This window comes from Vidua macroura, chromosome 20 (genome assembly GCF_024509145.1).
Source record: "Vidua macroura isolate BioBank_ID:100142 chromosome 20, ASM2450914v1, whole genome shotgun sequence".
In the NCBI taxonomy this organism is placed as follows: Eukaryota; Metazoa; Chordata; class Aves; order Passeriformes; family Viduidae; genus Vidua; species Vidua macroura.
Window position 1 is genome coordinate 3911771 of NC_071590.1, and position 25728 is coordinate 3937498.

The 25728-nt window shown below is 43.1% G+C and overlaps 1 protein-coding gene across 2 annotated transcripts in view; it reads right to left on the bottom strand.

The window, feature by feature from the left end:
• The window catches only part of SPNS2 (SPNS lysolipid transporter 2, sphingosine-1-phosphate), a 134125-nt gene extending 111061 nt beyond the window's left edge, over positions 1–23064 (bottom strand). For both annotated transcript variants that reach the window (XM_053995869.1, XM_053995870.1), the window contains exon 1: positions 22648–23064. In XM_053995869.1, coding sequence (XP_053851844.1) covers positions 22648–22942 — 295 coding nt within the window. In that variant the 5' untranslated portion in view covers positions 22943–23064. The remainder of the gene's footprint in view (positions 1–22647) is intronic.
• Positions 23065–25728: the final 2664 nt, after the last annotated feature.

Below are 25728 nucleotides of genomic sequence, written 5' to 3' on the forward strand. Positions count from 1 at the left end.
CCTTGCATAGAAAGTCTTCAGGTTTAAAAAAAAATAGGGTGGTATTGAACCCTTCATTTCTCAAGAGTCAGATTTTTGAAAATTGCTGTCAGCAAGTCACCTACACCTTAATTTCTGGTAATTAACAATGCAGTAGAAGAAATAAAGTACATAGCCTCCACTTGTTTCAGGAGACACTGCAATACAGCTAAAGAAGGAGTTTCACCCCTTAACTATAAATAGCAAAAGGTTCTAATTTGTTCAGCTTCTGCTCATGAAATGTGCATTAATTCCTTGGAGTCAGGACAGCTAATCACTAGACCAGGAGTTAAACACAGTACAGGGCTCAGAGAAGCCCACATCTTTTTCAAAGATGCCTTGGCAAGGTCCCACAAGCAAGTTCACAGCAAGTTTATAGCAAAAGGTTATTTCCTAAAAGTAGAACTAATGATCCTTGTTTTACTATGGCTTTATGCTTGAGACAGCAATCTTCAAGCTTTTTCAGAGGTGGTGGATATTTAAAGTCTTTTGCCTTTGTGGTTTCTTTCACATCTCATAAACATTAAGCTCATCTTACAGGGACTCTCCTTTCCCTGGCTCCAAATGTCTACGAAACCTCCAGCAGTATTGTATCATGAAGTCTTCCTTCTAGTGTGGCCAAAATTGCCAATGGATTAAAACAGTTAGGGAGGAGGGGAATAATGAATAATCCAGAGAGAAACCAACTTACAAAATGCTCTCTGTTTAAAAAAAAAACTGCTTTAATTGCAATTCATGTCTCCATTTATTTGAATTGCTGAAATTCTTTAATTTTCAATTCCCCATTTTCTCCCATAGTGACTTTCCTGTTTCAGAACAGCCATCTGCATTACAGGTCCAGAGTCAGCCATAGCAGCTCCTCCTCTCCATACAGAAGCAGTATTATTCCACAGCATCTATAAACTTGGAAATGTGTGCATTATCCCTTGTCTCTTACAACTCTCTTCTGTTAATCAACACTGTCAGTCATTTAGTATGATAAACACCACGTAACTTTGGTGGTGGTTGGCTTTTGGGGTAGTCCCTAACTCCCATTCCTCATCTCAGGATGTTATGTAAGAAGTAGAAAGCTGTTAAATCTTCAGAGATAATCAAGATCAGTCACAGGTGCTGCACACAAGTGACTAACACTGAAATAAAGCAAACAGAATCTTTCCCTGACTACCCACACCCTTCTTTTGCACAGAAATACCTAAACAACTAAGAGATGGGGTCAGGAAGAATATGCTTAGCCACCAAATGGAACACAAAAGGCAGAGCTTTGATGAAGAAACCTGTTGGTGTCCTGTGAACTTCCTTTCTCACTGAGAGAAGAAAAAGAAAAGATCCATTTCAAAAGTAAAAGGCAACTCAGTCCTAAATCTGGACAGTCAGTAATCCACACACTGGTCCTGCACTTCAGCCACTGGTATCAAAGGCACTTCTTTCAGGAAGCATGAATTCTTTTGTTCATTTATTCTTGAGTTAGACATTAAGCAGAAAATGAAGCACCTGAGTTGTATGCCCCTTAGAATGCTACATAATATATAGGGGAGGAAATAAAAACAGTGCCAGTCTGAAGGAAAAGGGAAAACCAGCCTCAGTGCTGTTTGGGTGTTGAAGGCAATGCACAGTATAGCAAAATGCTTGTGTGGTCAGTAAATTTAAAGTAAATGAGGATTCAGGAAGTACTGCAAACTCTGAGCACTGAAACTGATACCATCAGATAAAGTGATTGTTGGATATAAGAAACTCTATGTCAAGCATTCTGCTGTGGGGCATGCATGCTGGAGGTGGAGAGCAGGCTTAAGATCTCACCTAAGTATGGTGCGTCCACAGACTTTATCCTGTTCCTGCCACTGGCTGGAATCATGCCTGGCTCCAAGCACCCTCCTGGTGCAAGAGGGGTTTGCTGAGCTGTAGAGCACCTGCTGACCACTGCTCACATCAGTCCCTCTGTGGTGAATGAGGAGGTTGCCCTGGAGAGAAGCACAGAACACACCGCGGTGCAGACACAGGTGCCACTGAGCATGTTTGAGCACATATGGGCGGCAGGTAAATCCATGAGGGCCTGACAAGATATACAGGTGAGCTGCCCCAGCACAACCAGCTGTTTTCAAACAGGCCAAAGCCAAGCTAGCGAGGGTGCTTTCAAGTCAGTCCAACACCCTGCTGTGAGTGCCACCCAAAGCCAGCAGATCCGTGTGCAGGTCTGAACAGGCACCCAGGTGCCCCCAGGAGGGATGCACTCCACAAGGGAGCTGCAGCATTCCTCACCAGCCTCCGCACTGCAATGGTTTTCAGCTGGGGCCCCAGAAGCAGTTTATTCCTTAAGCTCTTCCCCGCAAGGTATTGGGGATGATGGAAATGAAAACAAGAGAAAATTAATCTTTTTATTAATTTAGAAAGATGCAATTCATGACTCATAGCCAGCTTGTATAAATAATGACATTGTTTAAATCTTATTTGTAATTATACTTAAAGCCAGAGACTTTCAAAGCTGCACTGAGAATAAGGCATCCAACTGTCTAATTTATTGTTATTTTAAGCAGGTACTGTATGCCCAAATTCCCTTGGCAGATTATATCTCAGCTTAAGTGTTTTGCTAGAGGTAATTTTCACATGTTCATGACAGCAGCAATGAGAGGAAGGAAATGAAACAAAAGAGAATTCCATCTATGTCATCCAATTTCTTTCTCTCTCTGGCAAGCCTGGAAGTGCTTTGTGCACGACTGAGAAACTGCACATTCCCTCTGCTCCACCTGGTTTGGCAGGGAAGAGAAAGTGGAAGTGAGGAAGGACCAAATGCAAGTGGTTTGGGAAAGGAAACAAACCAATAGGCTTTCTTTATCTTCAATGCAATCTTAGAAAAATGAAAAACTGCTCTTTGTGCAGCTTCTCGTTCTATGAGGCAGCTGTTCATTCATTACAGCAATGATAATAAGGAACACAAACTCACAAGTAGATCACCTTGAAAGTCTTGTTCATACTTCTTCAGACTCCTGCAATCCCCAACCACAGAGTTTAATTTAATAAGGAGCAAAAAATATGTATAGAAAACTAGAAGTTACCAAGGGGAAAATAATTTGTGCTAATGCATATAAACCTGGAACAGCAATCTGCCTAGGAAATTAGTCTTATTAACACCTCTCTTGAAATACCCATGGCATGCTTGGAGGGCACCTGCTGATCCTCAAGGAAATTGATGCAATTTTGAGGACCTGTCATATAGCTGGTTGATCTGGAAAAGTTGGACAGAGAACAAAAATGTTTGGAGAGGTGCCTAACATGTATCTACTTGTTTTAAATACCTATCACAGTGCTGCACTTGTTGCATGCAAAACCAGATGTAGCAAATACATGGAAAATTATTAGCCTCCTAATATATATAACTGCTAGTAGCCAGAAGGATCACAGTCATCCATTTGTTCAGAACAGAAGTTGGGCTGGGAAAGAGTTACCATTCGTCTTTCCTCGAGACACTGTTTTAACCATGAGAAATTTCTACATGTAAGTATAATCAAATCCTAAAATCCTATATTTACTAGGACTGCAGGATATGCAGAAAAATTATACCCTAAATCAGTTTACCTTTTTTCTTTCCCTGCTACTAGGAATCTGGGGTTCTCCTCCCAAAATGAAGAAACTTGCCTTTCATGTCAACTCAAACTGTCAAGCAATAGATTTCATTTTTGTTTTTTCTCCTGCTCATTTTGCTCCCACGTTGTGACGGAACTGACACTGAGGAATCAGAGCTGCTCCTTGCACACTGAAACTGAAACCAAATAGAATAGGTTTTCCTTCTGTGTTCAGAAACAGGATCAGCAGTTTGATTTTTATATGGCTGTTATTTAAAAACACACACACAACCTTTTCCAACCTGGAACTGACTTTCAGTTTCTTTCTTGACTTAGCTGTGTCCCCATCAGTGTCTGCTACAGGTAAGAAAATACAGCTTGATATCTTCAATGGCTGAGAATGAGAAATCTCTTGCAATTAATGCATTTTAAATGGCCTACAATTTCAGAGAACACCATTAATTCACCTCCTCACATGTGGGGGTCACAAAATGCTCTTCCCTCTCTTCTGATACGCTAAGGGCCCAGAGGAGGACTGCAGATATTGAGGGACAATAGACATTACATGTTAAAAATTCAAGTGTTAGAAATGAAAAAGACATTTATCAAATGCAGACACACTCCATTCTACTCCTACCTTCTTTTTGTATAATTTCCTCCTTTTTATATTGTTATTAATGCCATTTTTGGGGAGAGAGGAGGAAAAAATATTCACCTCAAGCACACCACCCTAGGATACATGAAAAAGAAAAGACTGCATAAAACATGTATAGGCATAAGGCTCCTGCTGTGTGCTGGAGGCAGAGTATATCACCATTCAGCTAAATGGTGCAATAGAGAAGTGGAGAAAAACTACAGAAATTGCTCTGAAAACAAAACCAAAAAACTGCTTTCCTGGAGCTATCATCAGGTTTGCTTGTCAGATCGGATGCTTTTTTCCTATGCTCCATTCAAATGCAAAGAAAATGCTTGAGGAAAATTGCTAGTTCTGATATTTACACCCTTCACATATGCAGCTGGAATGAGATTTCTGCCGTGGTGGAGCAACAGCATCAACAAAACAGTCTAAGCTTAATGGCAGTCACACTGCAAGCACTATTTAAACATATGCAAAGGATTTCTTGACTCCCTGTTACATATTTTCTAGTAAACTTCCTGCTTATATAATTTTTAAGTACTTGTTTTCACAGCAAATTTTAGGAAAATGGGCCAACTCAGTGTAAGATGAGTTGGTAAGTAGAACTGGGGGAAGGAGGTTAATAAAGGTAGATGGAGTAATCTGTAGATGTGGGACTTGGGGACATGGTGATCTTGGCAGTGCTGGGAATACAGTTAGACTTGAAGGTCTTTTCCAATGCAAACAATTTTATGATTCCCTGAGAAACCTCCCCACTGCAGCAAGGAAAGCAGAAGCTTCACAGAAGTTCCACATAAGGCAAATCTTCCCTGAGTCACCAGCAAACATTTGTTGTATTTTAGTTTCCATCTGACAGCAGCACACGCTCTGCCTCATGCCACGGCTTTCCAAGGAAGCACTTACAGAATCAAACCAAATTTTTAGAGAAGTAGGATTTAAGAAATGCCATCTCCTTTGAGATTTGGCATTCTCCTTAAAACAGCTGTTACTGAATACTATAAGACTTAGCTCTACAAACCCACATGGTTGTACAAAAAATCCCCCAAACAGGAAAAAAACAGGCTTTAAATCCAGAATACAACTCTATCACATCCAAAAGCTATTTATCTCAAAGTTTCATAGCAAAATTTAAAAGTCTGCTCATTACAGCGGCCATGGTTGTGGCAATTACTATTTGTGGGGTGTAAATTTCCATCAGACATCAGCACCATATCTTTTATTTTTTTGCAAACAGAAAAATGATGATTCCTGGCACAAAAATCTTGCTCAGACATAAGACAACAAGGCTATAAATTAATAGGAACACAAACAAAAGGAGAATACAAGAAAACAATGCATAATTTCTGCCCTCTGACAAGTATCCAGAGGTTTAGGTTGGATATAAGGAAAAATATCTTCACTGAAAGGGTTGTCCAGCCCTGGCACAGCTGCCCAGGGCAGTGGTGGAGGCACCATCCCTGAAGGGATTTAACAGATGTGAGGATATAGCACCTGGGGACATGGGGCAGTGGTGGCTTTCGCAGTGCTGGGGGAATGGTTGGGCTTGATCTTGGAGATCCTTCCCAACCTAAAGGAATCTACGATTCTGTGCTGATCAACTCAAGGCTTTTTTTTAATAATGCAACTGCTGCAAAACAAACTCTGCAGCCATAGAGCTACAAGTAAATAAAATCCTCTGCCTTTTGCTTTGTTAACAAAATACTACCATGCCTTAAGGATGTTGTCTGGGGTTTTGCCCCCACAAAAATGTAATTGTCTAATCTTTCTTATCCAATCAGGACAGTGTCCCAGTACTTTGCTTATCAGCTGCTTATTCCCAGAAACCTGCCCTGCCCTGATCCTCTTACTGCTGCTCCCCAAGTCACCTGCCAAAGCAACTTCTTGTGTGGCCATGCCCAGAGTAAAGAGGGAGCAAAATCACCTGGAAGGGGAAGGGAAGGGAAGGGAAAGGGGGAGGTATGTTATTGCATTACTTTCCCCTCCCTGCAGAAAACAATGACTGATTTGCCTTGTAAGACAAAATTAACAATGCTCCTGCCTACAAATATTCCAGGAAGCCTTCAGAAATGACCAAACACATTATTCCAGCTGAAGCATGTCCTAATCCTCCCCTCCATTGCTCCAGGTAGGTACAGGCTGGTTCCAGAGCATCCTAAAGTCATCTGAGCTGCATCAATTTCCTCTTCAAGTCCTTTATACCAATTGATATATTCTGAAACACATCCATTTCTGTCACAGTACAGGTATTTAAAAGCCCTCCATCAACACATTTTTGCTTACAGCCCTTGCCCTCTTTCTCCCTTTCACACACACACACACACACTCAGAATAAGCAGGGAAAGCTTCCTGTTTTAATGCACACTTCCATCAATTGCAAACAAGAGGTGTGAAAGGAAATTAGGCATGCAAGTCAGCTCATTCACAAATTAACTGCCTATTCATTTGCAGGAGCACTGGAAGGCCCTGCCAAATAACAGGAGGTGAGCAGCAATGCTTTTCTAGCAGCCTGGAAACAACTGGAGCAGGTAGATGACAGAGACCTCCATTTCTCTGAGAAGCCATTTCAGGATCGACTCCTCCTGGTTGCTGTTCCCAGTTTCCAAGCACAGGGCAGACATCAGCATCATCACCAACACTACAGTACTAATGACAAACAACTAACTTAAAGGGCCACTGTGAGTATTGATTATTTGGGAGGAGTTTTTATGTGCCAGAGAGCCTTGCTGTGCTAGGTGGGAAAGCACAGAGAGGCTGTGCTTAGTTACTGCAGGGCATAGAGCAGGTCTGAAGAATGGTCTCCCTGGAAGAGAGGGCCACTGTGCATTCCTTGTGTGCCTGCTGAAGGACCCTGACATGGCTGAGCCTCCCCTCTCTCCTTTTCACCCTTGCTGTCCTGCTGCCCTGTGGACCTGTGTGCTCTGTGCTAATACAAACAGCAACACGTCATGGCAGTGCCCAGAACCAAGCTTGAGCTCTCTGTCCGTTCATCCACTTGTCCTAACACCTGAAAATAAAAGTAGCAAAATCTAGATCTCAGCTGCACAATATAAACACTCTGCAACTGCCCTGTATTCACACTAATGTGAAGAGACTTGAGCCCAGCTATTTTCCTTCCAAACTTGACATTACTCAACTTTGATCAAGACATCCTTTCCTTTCTGAAACTTTTCGACCCAAAATAAACATTCCTCTTTCACAATTAAATGTCTTTACAGAAACCCACTACTAGCATTTCACAGCACATTTGAAAAATAGATGCTTGCAGCCTATCAAGTAAAACATTTTGCTAAAATTACACACTCTTCTCTCATGAAATTCCAGCATGTGGTTTTGCCTTCTCTCCATCGCTGGGCCTGCACAAGAGAACACTGCAGGCCCATATTCTGCTTCATATTAATCAATATAAAACCCCATTAGTGTGTTGAGGAGCAGATAAAGATGGTCAACCTTATCACTGAGGGCTGCTGAGGGCAGAGAGATTGAGGTAATAAAAGGCAGTGAAGGAATCCATGCCTATAGCTAGGGCACAGGTGATCTACGTGCTAAGCAGAGTTCCAGGCTCCTGACAGTGCCCTTAACTGCAATTCCTGAGTGTAAATGGAAACAGTCCATAATTACTGTATAACCAAAGAGCCTTCCCCAGGCATTTCAGATTCAAGATGCATCCATGACTACTATAGTAAGCATCAAGACTTCAGTAAATTTTAGAGCTGAACAGAGATGTAAAAATACCAAGAGCTGAAAGTATCTTTGTACCTTGAGACTGACCTCCATCTTCCGCTTCAGTTACCCCATAAGCCCTGAAAATCTGAATAGTTGGTTAATTGCATTTACTTGTCATGTCCTCTTACTTGAGAGATCCATAGTAAGACTATGAGAGTAGTAACAGTCATAACAACAGCAGATGCCAAGAGGATAAAACTGATGTAAAAAGCAAACAACAAAGAGTAAAGTTAAATTTCTTTGGACTCCTAAAAAAACCCCAAACCCAACAAAACCAAGATGAAACTCAACTGAAATGATGAAAACCAGATCAAAGTGGAACTCAAATCCATCTCTCCTTTCAGCGTTTCAAGTTCTGAGATAAGATAAAAAATTATATATTCTTTCAGTTTATGACATAACAGTTAAACATATGGCATAAAATGAAGAGACTGGGTGCTAGCTGAACCTCAAAGCATGTAGCTAATGATTTCAAATCAGCCAAAGGCTAATAGCAATAGCTGATCCTTCCAGCAGCTGATAGGAATTATAGAGCAGTGTACATTATTTGGAAAATTCTTGGATTTTCCATAACAAATGCCTCAGAATTGTTCCCACATATCTTGATCTCACATACTGAAGTACTGCAGAAGAGGACAGCCTGTTTCTCCAGCACATCCTTCTGCTGGATGGTTACACAGCTTTCCAAAGGGTACAAATTTACAGCTGACACACAACCCAGGGGCTGCCTCCACACTCCCAGCAGGCATCTCCTGAACCCCTGCTCATCCTCACTGCCTACCAGGGCTTTCTGTCCCAGCAAACCCAGAGCTGCTTATCCTCCCTGCAAGGCAGGAGCCTCCACCTCCACCAAACAGAGAAAAACCATGCTGGAGAGTTTAAAGTCTTCAAAATTCCAGCTCAGAAAGAGCGAGGCCCATGGCCAACATTTCTAACGGCAAAATTACAGCATGTGGGAATTACAGATCTGCAGGCAAACCAGCAATTTGTGAGGAATTCAAGTCACCAGGAGCAACAAATTAGGACCACAATGCTAACAAAATTAGACACAGTCTCCTTTTAACCTCATCTCTATTTTAAGAGCTTTTTCTTTTTTTTAAAGAGGGTTTATATTTATTTTGTTTTTAAAGTTTCCATTAAATTGGGCTGAAACTGTTTAAGAACAATGTTTCTCTATCATTTACTCTCTTTACCTTAGGATGTGTAAAATTATGCCCATGCCTGTACAAGGAGGTTTCTCTCAGCCATTTAACAGTGACAGAGTCACCCAGCAAAGATAAAATTCAGTAGCCACATGAAAACTTCAATCATCTTTGCAAACATGCTGCTTGACTGGAGGCTGTCAGCTCTGGGATTTTTTTTTTTAGGTTCCCTTGCATTCTTCAGTCTTCTCTCAACTGGGGACAATACAAGAATCAAAAGGCAGCTCTTTCCCAATGAGATTCTCACTCATCTACAAGTCAATAGACTGAACTATAGAAAAACAAAACAAGAACCAAGCCAGTTTCCACCCGCTCCACTCAATAACAATAAAATCACACAACAGCATCTTTAAAGCCATGCCTGTTCATTTGGATAATTACTCTAACAGCCCATCTAAGCATGGCCTCAGCCCTGTCCCCAATGGAGAGACCAAAACCTGAAGGAGAAGGAGGAAACAGCTCATCTGCTAAACACAATGTTCGGAAATGTGAGGTGAACATTCCTCACCACAGCAAGATAAATGTTCCCACCCGATGAAGAAAGGGTTCATATTTCATATATTTTCCATTGTTTGAGCTTGTTTGTACATAAGCAACTAGATTTAGCAATTACCAATGGGAGAGACTGAGCAGCTAAAAAGATTACCAGGTTTTTAACAATGCAACAGCAGAATCAATGAGAGAGGCTGCACCCTGTTCAGTTCCACTAATGTTCTCCAATTCCAGCAGAGAGACACCTTTCCATGGGTGCTGTAACCTGTAACACTCACTTATGGGATGTCATCATCTGCTGCACAAATGAAAATTATCCATCACATGAGAAGTTATCCTCAGTGGGGGGGGCTGCAGCGATGAACCCCAAAGGAAGCCAAACAGCAGCAATTTAGTGCTTCGTCTAAGCAGGGCTCTTATATAGATCCCCTGTGCTCATCCTGTCTCACTGGTGTCTTCAGTGGTCGAAAGGGAGTGGAGACACATCTGTATGAAACCAAAGAATTCTGGATTGAAACAAGTCAGTACTTTGAAACATAAAATATTTCAATGAGATGGCTTCATAGCATAAGGAAATACGCTGTAGGTAGTGATGGACACAGTGGTTTTGGACTGGTTTGACTCCAAGGAGTTCACCAGGCAATGAAGAGCACAGAGGAAGGACTTGCACAGCCCTGGCAAGTCTCAGAGCCTGGTGCCTGTTCCACACTCCTGTGCTGCTGCATCTCCACCCTGCCCAGACAGCAGCTGCTGTGGCTGGCACAGGGTCCTGCACAGGGAAAGGGCAGCAGCCTTGTACTCTAGGGAAGGCACAATGCCCAAAGATCTCAGTAAAAACAGCAAGAAAGGCTTTACCGACCTACAGAGGGTTTCAAAGAGAAGTCTGCAGTGTTGCATGAGTGACTGCTCCAGCTCGAATGACACAGCATCCTCACACAGTTATCACTGCCCAGCAAGTGCTGCCTTTATGTGTTTAACAGAAACCTCCTAACACTGCCTGCTCTAGCTTTCATTATATGCTCTGAAAGCACTCTTCTACTGGACCCTTACAAAAATAATGCAGAGTGTTTATGGACAAAGACAAGCTTTAGAAGGCTGGCAAGGAATTAAGCGTCCTTAAAACTATTAATTGGGATGGAAGGAACAGGGAACACTTATCAGTACAGGCTGCTGGCACAAGAGGTCACAGCAGCAGCCAGACACGGCAGGTGCAAGCGATGAAATCTGTGTGCACATTCTGGAGGGACAGCTTCAAACAGAGCTGCTCTTCTCTGCTGTGGCTGCTGCCGCTGCTTAATTTGATTACACACAAGTGAGAGCCGGGGGCAGGGAGGGAAGGAAAGCAGGACCCTCTGGGCACCCATGCGGAAGGTACCGGGCGCCCGCAGCTGCGGTCTCAGCACAGCCTCTGAGCAGGATCTCTGCGAAATTACAGGGGCACCAGAGAGCTGACACGGCACGAGCCTCTGGGAGACACAAAATGACTTGCTTTCCCCTCAGCAAACCACATGCAGCATAGCAATTTGGACTGGAAAGACGCTATTCTGGATTTAAGGGGGAAGGAATCTGCTAAAAGAAACAGGTCCCAGAGCAGGAGGGTCTGCAGTCGCTGTGTGAACACCCCTCACACACACTGTGACACTTCCTCCCTAGCACTTGCAGGTGCTACATTCTTCCAGCTTCCCACTAACCAAGTCTTCTACTACCTGGCTTTCTAAGAACTGCCAAGAGACTCCTTTGTAATGATAATCTCTAACCTAAAATTATCCAAAGTGTGCTCTTGCTTCCCTCTAGCCCTGAAATATCACAGAAGCAGCCTGGGACTGTTCCTTTAAAAGACAGAACAATTCACTCTCTACTGAATTCTGGGTTAAAAGGAAAAAAAAACAAAGGAAAAAACCCAGAGTCTAGAATCAGGTCCTCCAGACTAAGCCCAAGAATATTACTAGAGAAGAAAAATTGCTCTTGTTGGGATATTTAGATACAAGATATTTTTAAATCTACCTTAAAATTGTTATGACACTACCTACCAGAGTCTAATTATATTTTCATAATTATATGTATTAATATCTAAAGTGTGTAATTACAAAGGAGCCAATATATTTTAGAAACACCATACTTATAAACCTATTTTTGTTTTAAATAGAAACTTCCTGCATGACTGTAAGATCTGTATTTTAGTTCTTCTGCCTTGATGACTCAATACTAGCAGAGGCAACTGGAGTCCACATGTTTGAATGGAAGCTGCAAACAGGGATCTTCTATATTATGTCAAAGGCATTGATCAAAAAACCACCAAAACCTTGCTCCTGCAGAATAAAAGAAACACCTGAAAACAGTGGAGAAATGAAACAAAATAAAAATAAATAATTAATAATAATAAATTTTCTTCTTAGCAGCTTCCTTCATTAAAGCAAAAACTTTCATGCATTTGTTTTAATCTACAAAGAGAACTGGAGCATTGAAAAATAGAAATCTTGACAGCAAAAAAAAGATGATTAATGGAGTTTACAAACATCTTAATTATCAGATCAGTGATACAAATCTACCAACTAGTGGTGTCCACACCATGGCTGAGCCTGCCTGTTGTTTTCTGGCAGTCTCTGGACACAGACCACATGTGGAACTTCTATGACTGCCTGGACAATCTGAGCTCTCCCACTGCTGGGCTCATGCTGTACACACAAACTTCTTCTGCAGGCAGCAGTGGCACAGGAAATCTCTCCCACTCAGGACTGAAGTGGTTTGTGCTTCAATTGCACAAGTCTGAGTGAATAAAACCAAACATCATCAGGTTACAAAGCCCAGTAATTTCTAAATGGTGATGATGAAGGTATTTCCCATTCATGTAGAAAATGAGAAGGGATGGTATAATAGAGCTTGACTAAATATTTAAAGCAAAAAATTTAAATCCCGATTCAGATTAGATTGCATCTGTTTACAGACAGAGACCTTTCTCTAGCCACTCACATAACTTCTGGTTTTATTCAAACATCAGCTCCACTTCTGATTTATTCTTCTTAAGTGGCTTTCAGCAATGCAAGTGATTTAAATGCACACTTGAGAGGAAAATGTAAGCTTGCAATAAGGGGCAGTTTGACATTTAAACCATTACATATTTTTAACATAATATGACTACAGAAACATTACTAATTTGGCCACTTCCAGACAGAAGTTTAAAAAGCACAATGAAATGCAGACCAAATGTGATTTATCTCTTGTTTCTCCAGCAATTGTTGCAACCCTCTTGATTCACAGTCCAAAAACTTGAAAATTTTGATAGCTTTGTCGTAACATAAAGTACTCCTACTGCACCTTAAACAGCTGGAATTGCCAACATTTAAGAGGTGAAAATTTTGACTACTTAAAAATATGTTTCATGAAGGAAATAGCATGTGACCCTAAACTTTAGCAGATCTTCCAAGACACTTCTATAATGAAGTAATGAAGAGAACTCATTAATTTTATTGCTTTTGCAGCTCTTCTGTACAGTTCAAGGTACCCCAGAGCCGAAAGGCACACAAGCAACAGATGCTGGGGAGGTGTGGCTAACTGCTCCTGAGCATCCAGCATATCTATACCTGTACAAAGGAGATTAAATAAACACAGAGGTAAAGGAAAGAAAGTTATTTCCTCAATGACTAAGAAATGCTGTTGGACAGAAGGGCAAAGGAGGAGAGCAGGAGATATACTCACTATGTAGGGCACCAGTGGCTCCCAGCAACCTCATGTTCTGACCTGTGACTCAAGGTTTTTCATTAGGGATTGAGTATTGCTTGTGCAGTTAGTATGTAAGTACAGATGAGCAAAAGTACCATGTTTACTCTCATTTAGAGGGGAAAAATATCTTCCTTATCTTAATACCAGTTGGGAATAAAACACGCAAACACCAGATATTAACTGATCATCAGAAACTCAGGAACCCCAGCACATTGTTCATACAGTCAAAAATCAATGACTAGAAGCCAACACTTGGCATTTTCTGTACCTTGTTAAAGGAAAGTCATTATGGAGAAATTAATGTTTGCCCTTCTAAGCACTATTACTCAGGTACTTTGGTACTTCTGAGTTACAAATTCCTGAAAAATTGCAAAGGGAAAAAAAAAAGTCTCATATCCTAATATTATTACATTAAATAATCTTTTGTCCTCTGTCTTCTTTTCCCCATGAGAAAAGGAACTAACACAGCCAAGACGGAGCTGATCAGGAACTGTCAGTTTTAATCAGAGCACTGTAGCTGTCAGTCACCAGTGGCCCTTGGGTATTTTGTTTCCTGAATATATAAACGATTGTTATCCTGAAAGTTAGTCAGCATTTCTGGCTGCTAGACGGAAATAACAAGACGATTAGAAATGTTTTAACACTGGTATAACTGCAGCAGTATTTGAGTTCTAATACCTCAGCACACCAACACAGGCAATGACCCCTCTTTATGAGCCACACTAGTGCAATAGAAATAATTTCTCCTTATTGCATAGTTTGCACAGTTGGTATTTATTAATAGTGTTGCAATTCTGTATTAATTATTATTTAGCACTGAGAACACGCCAGAAACTGCACAAAATTAGTGCTTGGCCCAAAGTGCTTAAGCAGCTCTGATTCAGCATCCCATAAGCAACATTTCATCCACCAACCTGCTCAGGGACTGAAGCCTGGACAGCAGTGGCACTTGGTCAGCTGATGTCACATCAAATTATTTACATCCTACAGCTTGGGACAGCCAAGCCCCAGTGGGTCTGGCTGGGGCAAAGTTTACAAGCACCAGTCTGATGGAAAAAACCACCCAACACTAAAGGCAACGTGAAAATGAGAATACAGTATCTTACGCAAATTCTTAGAAAAGAAATCTTGTCATAGTCTCCCATTTTCAAAAGAAAAGTCTCACTGAAGAGGAACAGAGCAAGAGCACACAGCGATTTGTGAACTTCCCAAACTGACCACCTGGTAGGAAAGCTGTACTAAAGCAGCTGCCTAAGCCAGGATTAAAACTTCCAAGGTCATCACCACCACACAGGCACAAATCATGAAATGCAAACATGACAGGCAGAGAGAAGAGAAAATTGCCAGTCAACAGCAGGGCAAGATCCCCCCCCTCTACCTTTCAGATCCATACTGCTTTGTTGGCAAACCCTCCTGAGGGATCACTTCTCTGAAATGAGAATATGCAGAGAGCACAGATCAGCAAATCCCAGGACAGCCATGGGAATCAGAGTTAACCTTCAGGTAGGCAGGCAGGTTTAATTCAGGCCCTGCAGACTTCACACAGACACCAGTCCTGTTGCCACTGTCAGTTCACCCATTTTTGTTGTTTTCCATGTTGCCAAGAACACAGAGCTGTATTCTAAGACAATAATGACATGTTACTAATACAAATAGAGAAAATAGGAAGCTATGAAACAAATAATTAACTGTGATCTGTTATTTACATAATTATTGGCAGAAGCCTGGACAAGGAGTAAGATGGATTACTGCAGTTTTGGTTCAGTGCAGCCTTAAAATAAAAAAATTAAACAAAAAATCATCACATGCCAAGGCTGAAAGGATTTTCATTCCAGCATGGGGTTCTCTCACTCTGCCAGCCAAACTCCAAAGATAAACACTGGTCTTTTCCCCCTGCTCTTCTGTTCAGTTACTGCAGTTGCTGGCCACCAACAGAAGCATAAGAAATATATTTAAAAACAACAACAGCAACAACAACAACAACAGAAACAAACAAAAGATCTCAATAGGAGATAATATTGCTCACCAACAACATAATCCTGGTATAGTCATATTGCTCAAGCCTGAACTTCGGAAAGGCAAGACATAAAGCCTTAGTTTTTCTTCTGTATTTCTGTCCCTTCTCTAAAGCTAAAATTGCTGTATGATTTAAGTTGTGGCAGGAGATCAGTTCTGGAGAAGGAGGATTGATACCTATCTCCTCAAAACCAGAAGTACAGAATAGATGGGATGTTGTTCTCACAACATGCTCCATTGCTGTCTAGAAAGTTCAGCCTGACAGAATTCCATTCCTTACTCTGTCATTTTATATAGTGAGAGATAACGTTTTGGTTCCAGCCATGCCTTGTGCAGAGGCTTCCATGAAACACACAGCACCATGAAGACTGGAAAGTGCCACCCCATTCAAGAACCATCCAAAGGAAACCTTCAGCCACTCCTGACTGGTGACAGGTCGAAAGCCATGACCACAAGCAGGAAGGATTCCACATCCCTTCAGTCAGCCAGGATCCCTTACATTCTCATCCTCCTGATTTTTTATATACTGTTGTAAAACCAGGAGCGCGGATATTAGTGCTCCCTCCCTTTCACTTCCTTTCCCTGGAACCCTACAGAAATAGCTGGGTTACATCAGACAAAAACACACACAACGTAACAATGAAAACAGATGTGTCAAGAAAAGAAAAGCCATGCATGAGATGCCTGCTGTGCTCGGCAGTTCAGCAATTCTAGGTGGGGTCCTCGTCCAGTCGATGAATCGCAGGGTGAGAGGTTTTACAGCACCGAAGTCAAAGGGGGCATCTAATAGTAAAGAACGCAGTAGTAATGACTGGGGGATTGTTGTTTGGGGGTTTCTTTCTCTTATTTTGCCCCTACCTGTCTCAGATTTGCCTCTTGATTTTCAAACCAAGAATTTCAGACCAGTTCACCAAAAATGCAATTTACAGGAGAGGTCCATGCCAAGATGTGTACTCAAAACTCTTCTGGAAACCATGAGGTGTTGTTCACCTCACTTACACCTCTATGGGCTCTGAGCCCAAGCCCATTTTGCTCAGCTCCCATTAACTTCCCTCGCCCTTAGGCATCTCACAGGTTCTTTGCAGACCTCATTTTGCACACACAGATTTTTTCTAGAACACTCATCACCCTACATCCATAGTGCCAATTTCCACAAAACTCTCTCAGCCAGAAGGGCATCATCCTCCTTTATCCATTTCCAACAGACATCTTCATCCTTTCTCCCGTGACACTCATTGTGTCTGGAAGATGCTGTTTGTAAACTCTTGTTGAAAGCTGCCCTTTTCTTCCCTCAAATCCCTCCTCACCCCTTGCCTATACTGCCTACCAAAAAGCCACATCTACTCATCTTTTGGGACCCCTCCCACTGACCAATGCTGTCTCTTGTGTCCCTCTGACTCCATCCTTGGCCTACAGCTCTCTGATATATCTTGGAGATATGGAGATAGATGTGGACTATAAGTACTTTGAGTGCACCACCTTATTCCATAGAAGCTGCACAACAGTGTCCTGGTCTATAATACACATCAAGCAGTGATGATGTAAACAAGAAACTGAGAAGAGTTCTGATCTCTGGAGTTCCTAATTTTTATCTGCCAAATAAAATCATGGTTTCCCATTGAATCTCCTGAAGAGGTACCACGAGCTTTTTCTGATAGTTATAAGGAACCTCAAGACCTTTACAGACCTTATTTGATGTAGGTGATACATTATAACACCTTTCAACCACAAGTTCCTCAGCAATTGAAATACCAAGGAAGAGCCATGGGATTTTGTATTACAGGGAAAGTCAACAGTTTTTAACAATATCTGTTCAAATTTATAACCCATTGTGCTACGTCATCAGCAGCTTATTTGCTTCTCATGCACAGTGTACCAGAAAAAATGAAGAGTAAATGTTCTCAGTTAGTCCCATTTATTAGAATTTGACCCTCTTGCAGCTTGGTATGGTATTTGAGAAATCTGAAAGAATGATTACAGATTTCCCACACTTTTGACCAGAGAAGCTTTATCACAAAGCTTCTGGTGTTGACAGTCACAGAGATCAAGAGACTAATAAGATCATTACATTATTCTTAAGAACACACTCAATATTTATGAGTATATTAACTCCATGTAATAAAGGCCACATTCTCTGGCTGTGATGACTTGGATGCTTTGGGGATAAAATTAATCAACATGCATGAAAGGGGATCTCAGAGTCAAACAGGAAAATCTGCACATAATAATAAAGATAGTTAGTATCTGGCAAACCTACAGCACAAGGAAGAAAAAAATACTATGATTAAACATAATAAGACTTCACTTGAAATGTAAAATACTCTGGAACAAATCCTGCCAACTCGCATAAGAATCAGCAAACAGGAAGCAGCAACCTTTGCAATAAAGCCCATCCCACAGGGAAAACAACACTAGAGAACAAGATACTATGGCACAGACCCTGTCATTGTGCTGCAGAGCACTTTCTGTCTCCTGCTTTTGAAGTGCATGAGGTTCAAGTCTAACTTCAGCTCCCAAAGCAGGACTTGTTGAATTTTGAGTCAGTAACAGGTCCCTGCTGCCCAAATAAAACACTGTCATCCTTTCACAAACTCTCACATATGTGAGCTGGCAGCACTGTTGCCTCAAATGCATTCTGTCAGTATTGTTTTCTAATATTTTCCAGCATTACAGCCCTTCCAGAGCTGTGTCCTGGGTGCTTGCACTGCCTCTTGATACTTCCCTCCCTGAAGCTATGAGCACTGAGCATAGTCTTGTTACAAGGGGAGAAGGGGCTCTTTTTATCCCATTCCATGTGAATTCTCTGACTACTTTCACTAAGAAGCACGCAATGGGGCACTATGTTACTGTCAGAAATGTGAGCTCACAAGTGAAAAGAAGCAGTTTTGGGTCACAACCTCTTCAATGTCTTTGCACTTGAGAGTTAGTGCTGAACCTTTCCTAACCCTTCAGCTGGAGTCTGTACTACATAGTTGTAAACTTGACTTTCAACTTTCAGTGATCATTTGCATGTGTGTATCTTCAAAGAATGGCATTTGATTTGCAACTATGTGTTGTAATGAGAGGCTAATTAACACAAATACAGTTATTAGCAAGTTGCAGACATTTAAAGGACAAAACCAGCAGACCAAAACCAGTAAGTCTGTGACGTACTGTGTGACAGGGATGGAGAACCTCAAGGATGAACTGATACCAGCCAAGGCTCTGCCACTAACTCCACTACCAAAGGCAAATCACTGACATTCTGCAACTTGGTTTCCCCTTCTGTAGTGGGATAGTGAGACTCATTTACTTTTCTGGGTAGTTCTGCAGCTTAATTAAATCATTACCTTTAAATTAAAGCACTACAGAAATGCCAGGAAGTAGCATCTGAATTAGAAGGTGGAGGTGACACCCTAATGAAGCAAGACTGTTTTCATCGTCAACAGCAGGCACAGTAAAAGGTCACCCATGGTATAATTGTGAAACCACATTCCAAGCTTCTGAAGGCTTGGAAGGCAAGATGACTTTTCCCAAACTTCATTAAGGAAGAAGATATGTCCTAGCATCATGGGATGGCTGAAATCCTGCAGTTTCACAGGAAATCTGCAATGGTTTCATTACTTTTGTTTTCCCCTTGTCCTTACTCGTTTGCTATCCTAACAGCAGTGAAATATCACAGCTTTTGAAAGAATGCTTTCTCCACAGGCAATTGTTGTCAGTATGATCAAAGACCTATTAAGAAAATTGCAGAGGATCATTTCCCTTCAAGTTGGTAATGGTCAGCACTGATTGAGTTTTCAATCTTTTCTTTACAAGAGCCACAGTAGAGGCACTGGCACTTTTTGTCTGGGACAGCTTCTCCCAAATATCAGTATGTTCCAACATACTCCACACACGCTGGAAATTTCCAACTCTTTGTAAATATAAGGACCTTACTGAAATATCCACTACTGCTGTGCAGACTCTTTATTTTTAAGTACTGGAAGAAACTTATTCTGAAACCTTAAGAAACAGGCCAGTCCTCAGTGGAGGCCGATTTTCATCATGGATTCCCAAAAAAGCAGCAAACTTAGTGTCAGGTGTGAAGCTGTGTATGCCCTGTATCTTGGAAACTGCACTCAAGCTCTGTCCCAGATACCAAAAAGGCATATCCCATCATAAACTCATTTAGTCCATACTGGGAAGTCATTAAACCAAAGCTAGGAAAAAAGGCAGCTACTTCCTTGTTTGTTGCACTTGAAAAAAAGATTACCCAAAACCAACTCATTATACACAATGTTTATGTGTCGAGAGTGTAAACACCAAGAAATAACACGTTTGCTGTTTGCTTTGTAGCAATGCAAAATATTTTACTTTTAAGGGCAAGATGTGCTATAGGACGGGTAAGGCTAGTTCCTTCTATTACATAAGGTGCCCTTACATTGACTGGATACATGCTATCCAGCTTCTGTAAGGCTATGTTAGAAAATAGTGGAAGATACTCAGGAAATTACATCTGGAAATAACTCTGTATATGATTTTTTCCCCCAGTAAATAAATACATACTTGCATATACTTGTGTTTATATACATAAATATATGTGTGTGTGTGTATATACACTAAATATGTACTTGCTTCTTCTTATACTTTTTGGCCAACCAAAATGATTGCAACTAAGTTCTCAAGTAAGACAGAAGATGTACTTGGAGTATTGTGCCCATACAGCTGGATACGCTGTTTGCTTCTGTCTGTCAGCTGCCTGCTAATTCCTTTTGAGGCCACTGACCTGCCTTTGACTAAATTTGACAGCAGGAAGAAGTCCCAAAGCTTCCAACACTTTCATTTTTAAAAAATGGCCGGGTAGATTCAAGACTCTTATAAGACAAGAAGAGAAAGGCTAATGACAAAGGTCAACTTATTTGACATCAGAGAATCCACAGCAGGGATCACCCTAGAGACAAATCCTCAGGAACCAGTTTCCATTGGTACTGCTGCTCTTCTAACACTTGTTTCAAATAGAGCTGGAACCAGAAATTAATTCCAGTTCTCACAACAGTCCACTGGCCTTAGGTAAATCATAACTTCTGATGCTACTTCCCCTGCCATAACGTGGCTGGTGTTAAAATCTCTTATTACATTGCTGCAACAATTCATATTTGAAATGTACTTTGAAGGTCTGGAGAGTTGTATTTACTAATTATTACCTGTCTTGAGACAGGTATATTCAAAGTGCTAGCTTGATTCATCTGCAAGTGCACATCACATAAGCATGTGGTATGCACTAAGACTCAAAATACAAATGTAAAGATTACTTTTAGGGAAGACTTTATAATCAAGTCAGTTTTGAGCTCAAAACATATAATTTTTTATTACCACAACTCTTCTATTACACTGGATTTAAATTATTTCATGTTTTAGATTAGCACTTTATATAACACCAGTTTGAAAAGTAAACACCAATTGACAGAAGACAAAAAGCCCATGCAAAGTTTGATTCTGTCCCCAAAGGCAAGTCTGATGTCTGAGATCTTAAACCTTTGATATCAAGATGAATGTTAATAGATAAGTTCCACAGGGCAGTTATTGAGCACAGTAATACCAGAGCTTGTCCTAGAAATACCAGCAATCACAGCACTGGGTTTGGCAGTGCCACATTACAGTAGGCAGGCATTTTTATCTTCTGCTTGGTCAGGCACTTTCCAGCCTTTCCAGAACAGCTTTCAGTTCTTGCAGGCAGAAAAATCAGATGGCAAAGGTCTCGGTGGAAGTGCTAGAGCAAATAGGTGAACTAGATGGGATTTTTTTTTTAAAGAATGCACGACAGGGGGAATAGCTTCCTAAAAAGGAAACTGCCCATGCATTAAAGGTGCTTTGTAGAAAAACTCCACTTAGAGGGGTCCCTGTTTGAGGCCAAGGGAGCACACTACAATTTCCTTCAATGATAACAGCTTAATCTTCTATCTTCAAGCTTCCTTCTGTAACAAACTGACTACCAGCAGAGTACTTAATACCTTCCAATACTGGCCTTTACATTTCCTGAAGGAACATGCCACATCTAAAAAGAAAAACAAGCCACAATGGTGCCAGCTAAATTCTCCTTCTAATCCTCCCCCCATCTCCCTACTCCAGACAAAATAAATACCTGGCCAACTTATTCTAACAACAGTGACTTAGATTTATGTCCCTTGCTCTCTATCACTGCCCTACAAACATATATTATTTTAATGTAGTATAAACAAATATTGGATTTGCTTAACACCACATTGAGTCCTAGTGATTAAAACATATATATGCATAGAGAAATATTTATACATGCACAAACCCCTTTGTAAACTCTGAAGATAAAACTATCAGTATTGCCAAACAGAGAATATGTATTATATTCTAATGACATGAGACAGTTGATTACTAACAAGCCTACTTCATTTCTAATTAGAAAAAGTTCAGTGATGATCTTCTTCCCTGCTGTTATTGCCTGACAAGAATAAACAAGGAGTCCTCTCTAGGGAAGGCACAGTAAACACCCAAACAGACATTTGCTTTGGAGCTGAGCTTCATAGTAGTAGTAAGTACTGAGGAACCCAGTGGTTCACATACTAAGGCTGGTCACACATCCACCAGCGCATGATATTAAGCGTTTACCTTAAGAAAACCGAGCTTTGCAAAGTGCATTGCAGTTGCCTAGCTGCTCCTCCTGCGCCCGCTCCTGCCAGCTCTGCTGTCACCTGCTCGGGAGTTCTGCAGGGAAGGGACCCTCCTTGGCACAGGGCTGAAGGGCAGCCGGCTGCTCCAGGCTGGACGCACTCCGCAGAGACAAAGCAAAGGGGATTTGCTTCGCTGCGATTTTCACCCAAGGACACACGGCGCTCGCGTGTCTCCCCGCGTTTGGCAGGACTGTGTCTCCCCGGCCGCAGCTGCACCTGTCGCCCGCAGCGTTCACCCCGTGCCGGGATCGGTAACGCGGCTGCCATCACCCCGAGCCTCGCCGAGCGCCCTCCGCTCCCACCGCGCTGCAGCCACCGGTCCCTCCCGAATCCCATCGAGCACCGATTCCGTCATCGAGCCCAGACAAACAAAGGGCGCTCCTCTTATTTTCGATAAAATTCAGACAAACTAGAGAACAATACCGGAGGGGCCGCACAATGGGCACCGGCCGCGCCGCATCCCTCACGCCATCCCTCCTCTCCAGCCCCGGCCAGGCGGGCGAGCCCCACTGACCCAAGCCCGGGACAACCCTGGGGACGGCGGCGGCTGCACCGTGCCCGGGAAGGGCTGTCCCCGGGCAGCGGAGGATGCCCTCACAGCTGCGGGGTGCGCTCACCTGCCACGGTGTACCGGTCCAGGTAGTTGAGCACATTGCCCACACTGAGGATGCCGGCGGCCGCTACCCGGGCCCGGCCGAGGGTCGGCGCCTTGCGGAGGGCGGCGGGTCGGTCGGGGTGCTTGCCGGCCGCCGGGGGGTTCATCCTGCCCGACAGCGTCTGCACCTCTCCCTCGGCACCCCGGCCGCAGCAGCCCCGCTCGCCGTCCTCCTCCTCCTCCTCGTCGCCAGCTCGGAGTCGCCCGCCGCAGACCGGGCTGCTGCCGGAGGAGCCGTCGCTTTCCAGGCACATCATGGGCTGCGGGAGGGAATCTCGGTGTGCGGCAGCCCGGGAGGGGAGACCGACGGACGGACAGACGGACGGAAAAAGCGAGCGGAGCGCGCTCAGCGCCGCATCCCGCGGTCGCCCCGAGCCTGCCCGGGACAGGCCGGCTCTGACAGCCCGGGCGGGGCCGGGGCCGGCGGGGCGGAGCCCGGGAAAGGCTCCGCCCTTCCCCCTGCGCGCCCCGCCCCAGCGGCCCCGCGGGGTCCGTGCGGCGGGGCCGGGGCGGCGCAGCAGGGCGGCTCCTCAGCCGCCCTCGAACCGGCCCTAAGCGGTGCCTCCTCAGCCGTGCTCTACACCGCCCCTTCAGCCGTGCACGGACCAGCCCGTAGGGGTGTCCCCTCAGCCCGCCTCGGGGCGCCTTCTCATCCCTCCTCAGAGCGGCCCCGAGAGGTCTGTCAGACGCTTCAGGTCGGCTCCTCATCTGTTTCCAGTGTGGCCCTGAGGGTGTCCCTCCAGCACCCCCCAGGTGCCCTGAGGGAATCCCTCAGCCCAGCCAGGAGCGGGCCCTCCCTCAGCCCGTCCATGACAGGCGGCTCCTCAGAAAGATCAGCTCGGCCCTGGGGGGATCCCCCTCAGCCCGGCTGTGAGGGGATTCTCCCTCAGCTCACCTCAGCCGCGCCCTCAGCCCGGGAGAGGCCGGGTCTTACCTACCCAGCATCACCAGAGCAGTGGGTCATGTCATGAATTTCCTTTATCTACCTTTATTATTCTTCAGCACTGCACAACCAGCTTCAAACACACGGGTGGGCGGAAGTGTGGAGGTAGCTGGAAGAAAAACAAACCCACCAAACAAAACCAATGGCTCCAGCACTACCGGCTTGTACCCAACAATGAACTCCATGTGGGCTGTTCAGGCCTACCCTCAGATGTGGGTTTTAAAAATAAATCTGTCCAAAAGTTCTCCGTGCCCAGAGCTGTCTCCTGGGCAGGGAAGGGACAGTGTGATGCAGGGCGAGGGCTCTCTGGGATGTGCCGCCAACCTCACAACTTCCTGCTTGGCCCCAAATGATTTTCCTACTGCACAAAACTAGCTTCAGGAACAACACACATCTTCAAAGGAAGTAAAATTGCTCTGGAGTTCCCCCCACTGCAAACAGTTCCATCCCGCTCCCTATAAAGTTCCACCTTTGAGCTAAGAACGACCAAGAAACATTTCATTTCAAAAGGAGAATCTTCAAAGAGATAAAAGTGTTCACAAGCAGAGTGGCTCCAGCCTGTCATACCTGTCATAAAACTACAAAAGGTAACTAAAACCAGAGAAATAAAAAGACTGCTGGAGAGCCAACAAATGTCCAAAACCAGCATGTTACAATTTCAGATTTCTCTCAGTGTGTTGATATTACCTAAGAAAATGTGTTGTGATTAAAGCCTTTGTCTCTCAGGTATTTAAACAAATCCCCCCTGCCTTTCTCTGAGGAACGCAGAGCTGCTTGCAGCACAGACCGTGTGTGTGTGCTCAGCATACCTGGCTGTGTCACACCCTGCCCACCAATGACACCAGATTCAGACTATGCCAGAAATCTGGTGAGATACCACCAACATAACCCTCAGGATGCTACCAGAGAAAAGGGCACTTTTTGGTGAGTCACCTGCAATTCAGGGCTGTTTGTGCAACACTGCTGAGGAAAGGAGCAAACACCATTTCCGGTGATATGTGACACTCCCAAATAGTGAGAAGTGACAATTTAACATTGGGAATGGGTCTGCACAGATGTTCCAGAGTTCATTTCAGTAACAGAAACAACATATCTGGTTTAATGATAATGTTCAGGTTGACTTACTGGAGTCTAGGGGGTCATTTTTTGCTCCATAGCAGCATCTGCAGTTCAGATGTATATGGGAATAGTTATATTGACAAAAGTGCTTATTCATATCCCCAATAATTTCAGAATTGTAGTGGTGTACATAATTTGGTTAAGTGACAGTGCTCACATGTTATATAGCCCAAAAGGAAACAGAAAAACAAACCAAACAAACAAAAACCAAACCAATCAAAAGCAACAAAATGTTAGAACTGAAAAGAAGAAAAAAGAAAAAAGGAAAGGAAGAATATAAGAAAAAGGAAAAAAGAAGTGAAATGGCTTCACAAGGACCTTTGGCTTGCCCAGCAGTGGTAAAACTCAAGTTTTTTTTAACGTATCAGGCACTAAACACAGCTGAACTGCAGGTTCAAAGAGTCCCACAGAGCATCCAGGAGCCCTCAGATACGAATGGTCTGCTCCACAGTCTATTCTACTCTCTGCTATTAGACTCTCACAGTTTATTTTCCCACTGCTTGGTGTACCCCAGGCTCTGCACACAGAAAACAATGTTCAGAAGATGTCAATGAGACTAAAAGGTAGGGTAAAATTGAAGACCTTAGTCTCTTGAGTCAGATGGTTCTCCTGAAAGCAGCTAAGAAAGCACAGTTTTCTTAAGGAACAGGTGTTTAATTTAATTTTTTTTCTTTTCATTTAACCAGTATCAAGCACACAAACACAGCTAACATTGGAGCCATGGTGGCTTAATGCACATTAGAATAACTGCCTAAAAAGACTTTTAGGGAGTGACTTCTCCAAATCTCCTCAATCCAGCAAATCCCCAAGAAAAGAAAAATCCATCCCAAACACTAACTTACTATTAAAGGTCGACATATATCTTCCAAAGTTCAGGCAGACTTCTGATGGCCATTGAACATGGACCAATGCGGGACCAAGCTGAAGGAACATACAAGAGCGTCCTTTTATTCCTGATGTAGAGAGAAGTTTCAGCTCAGA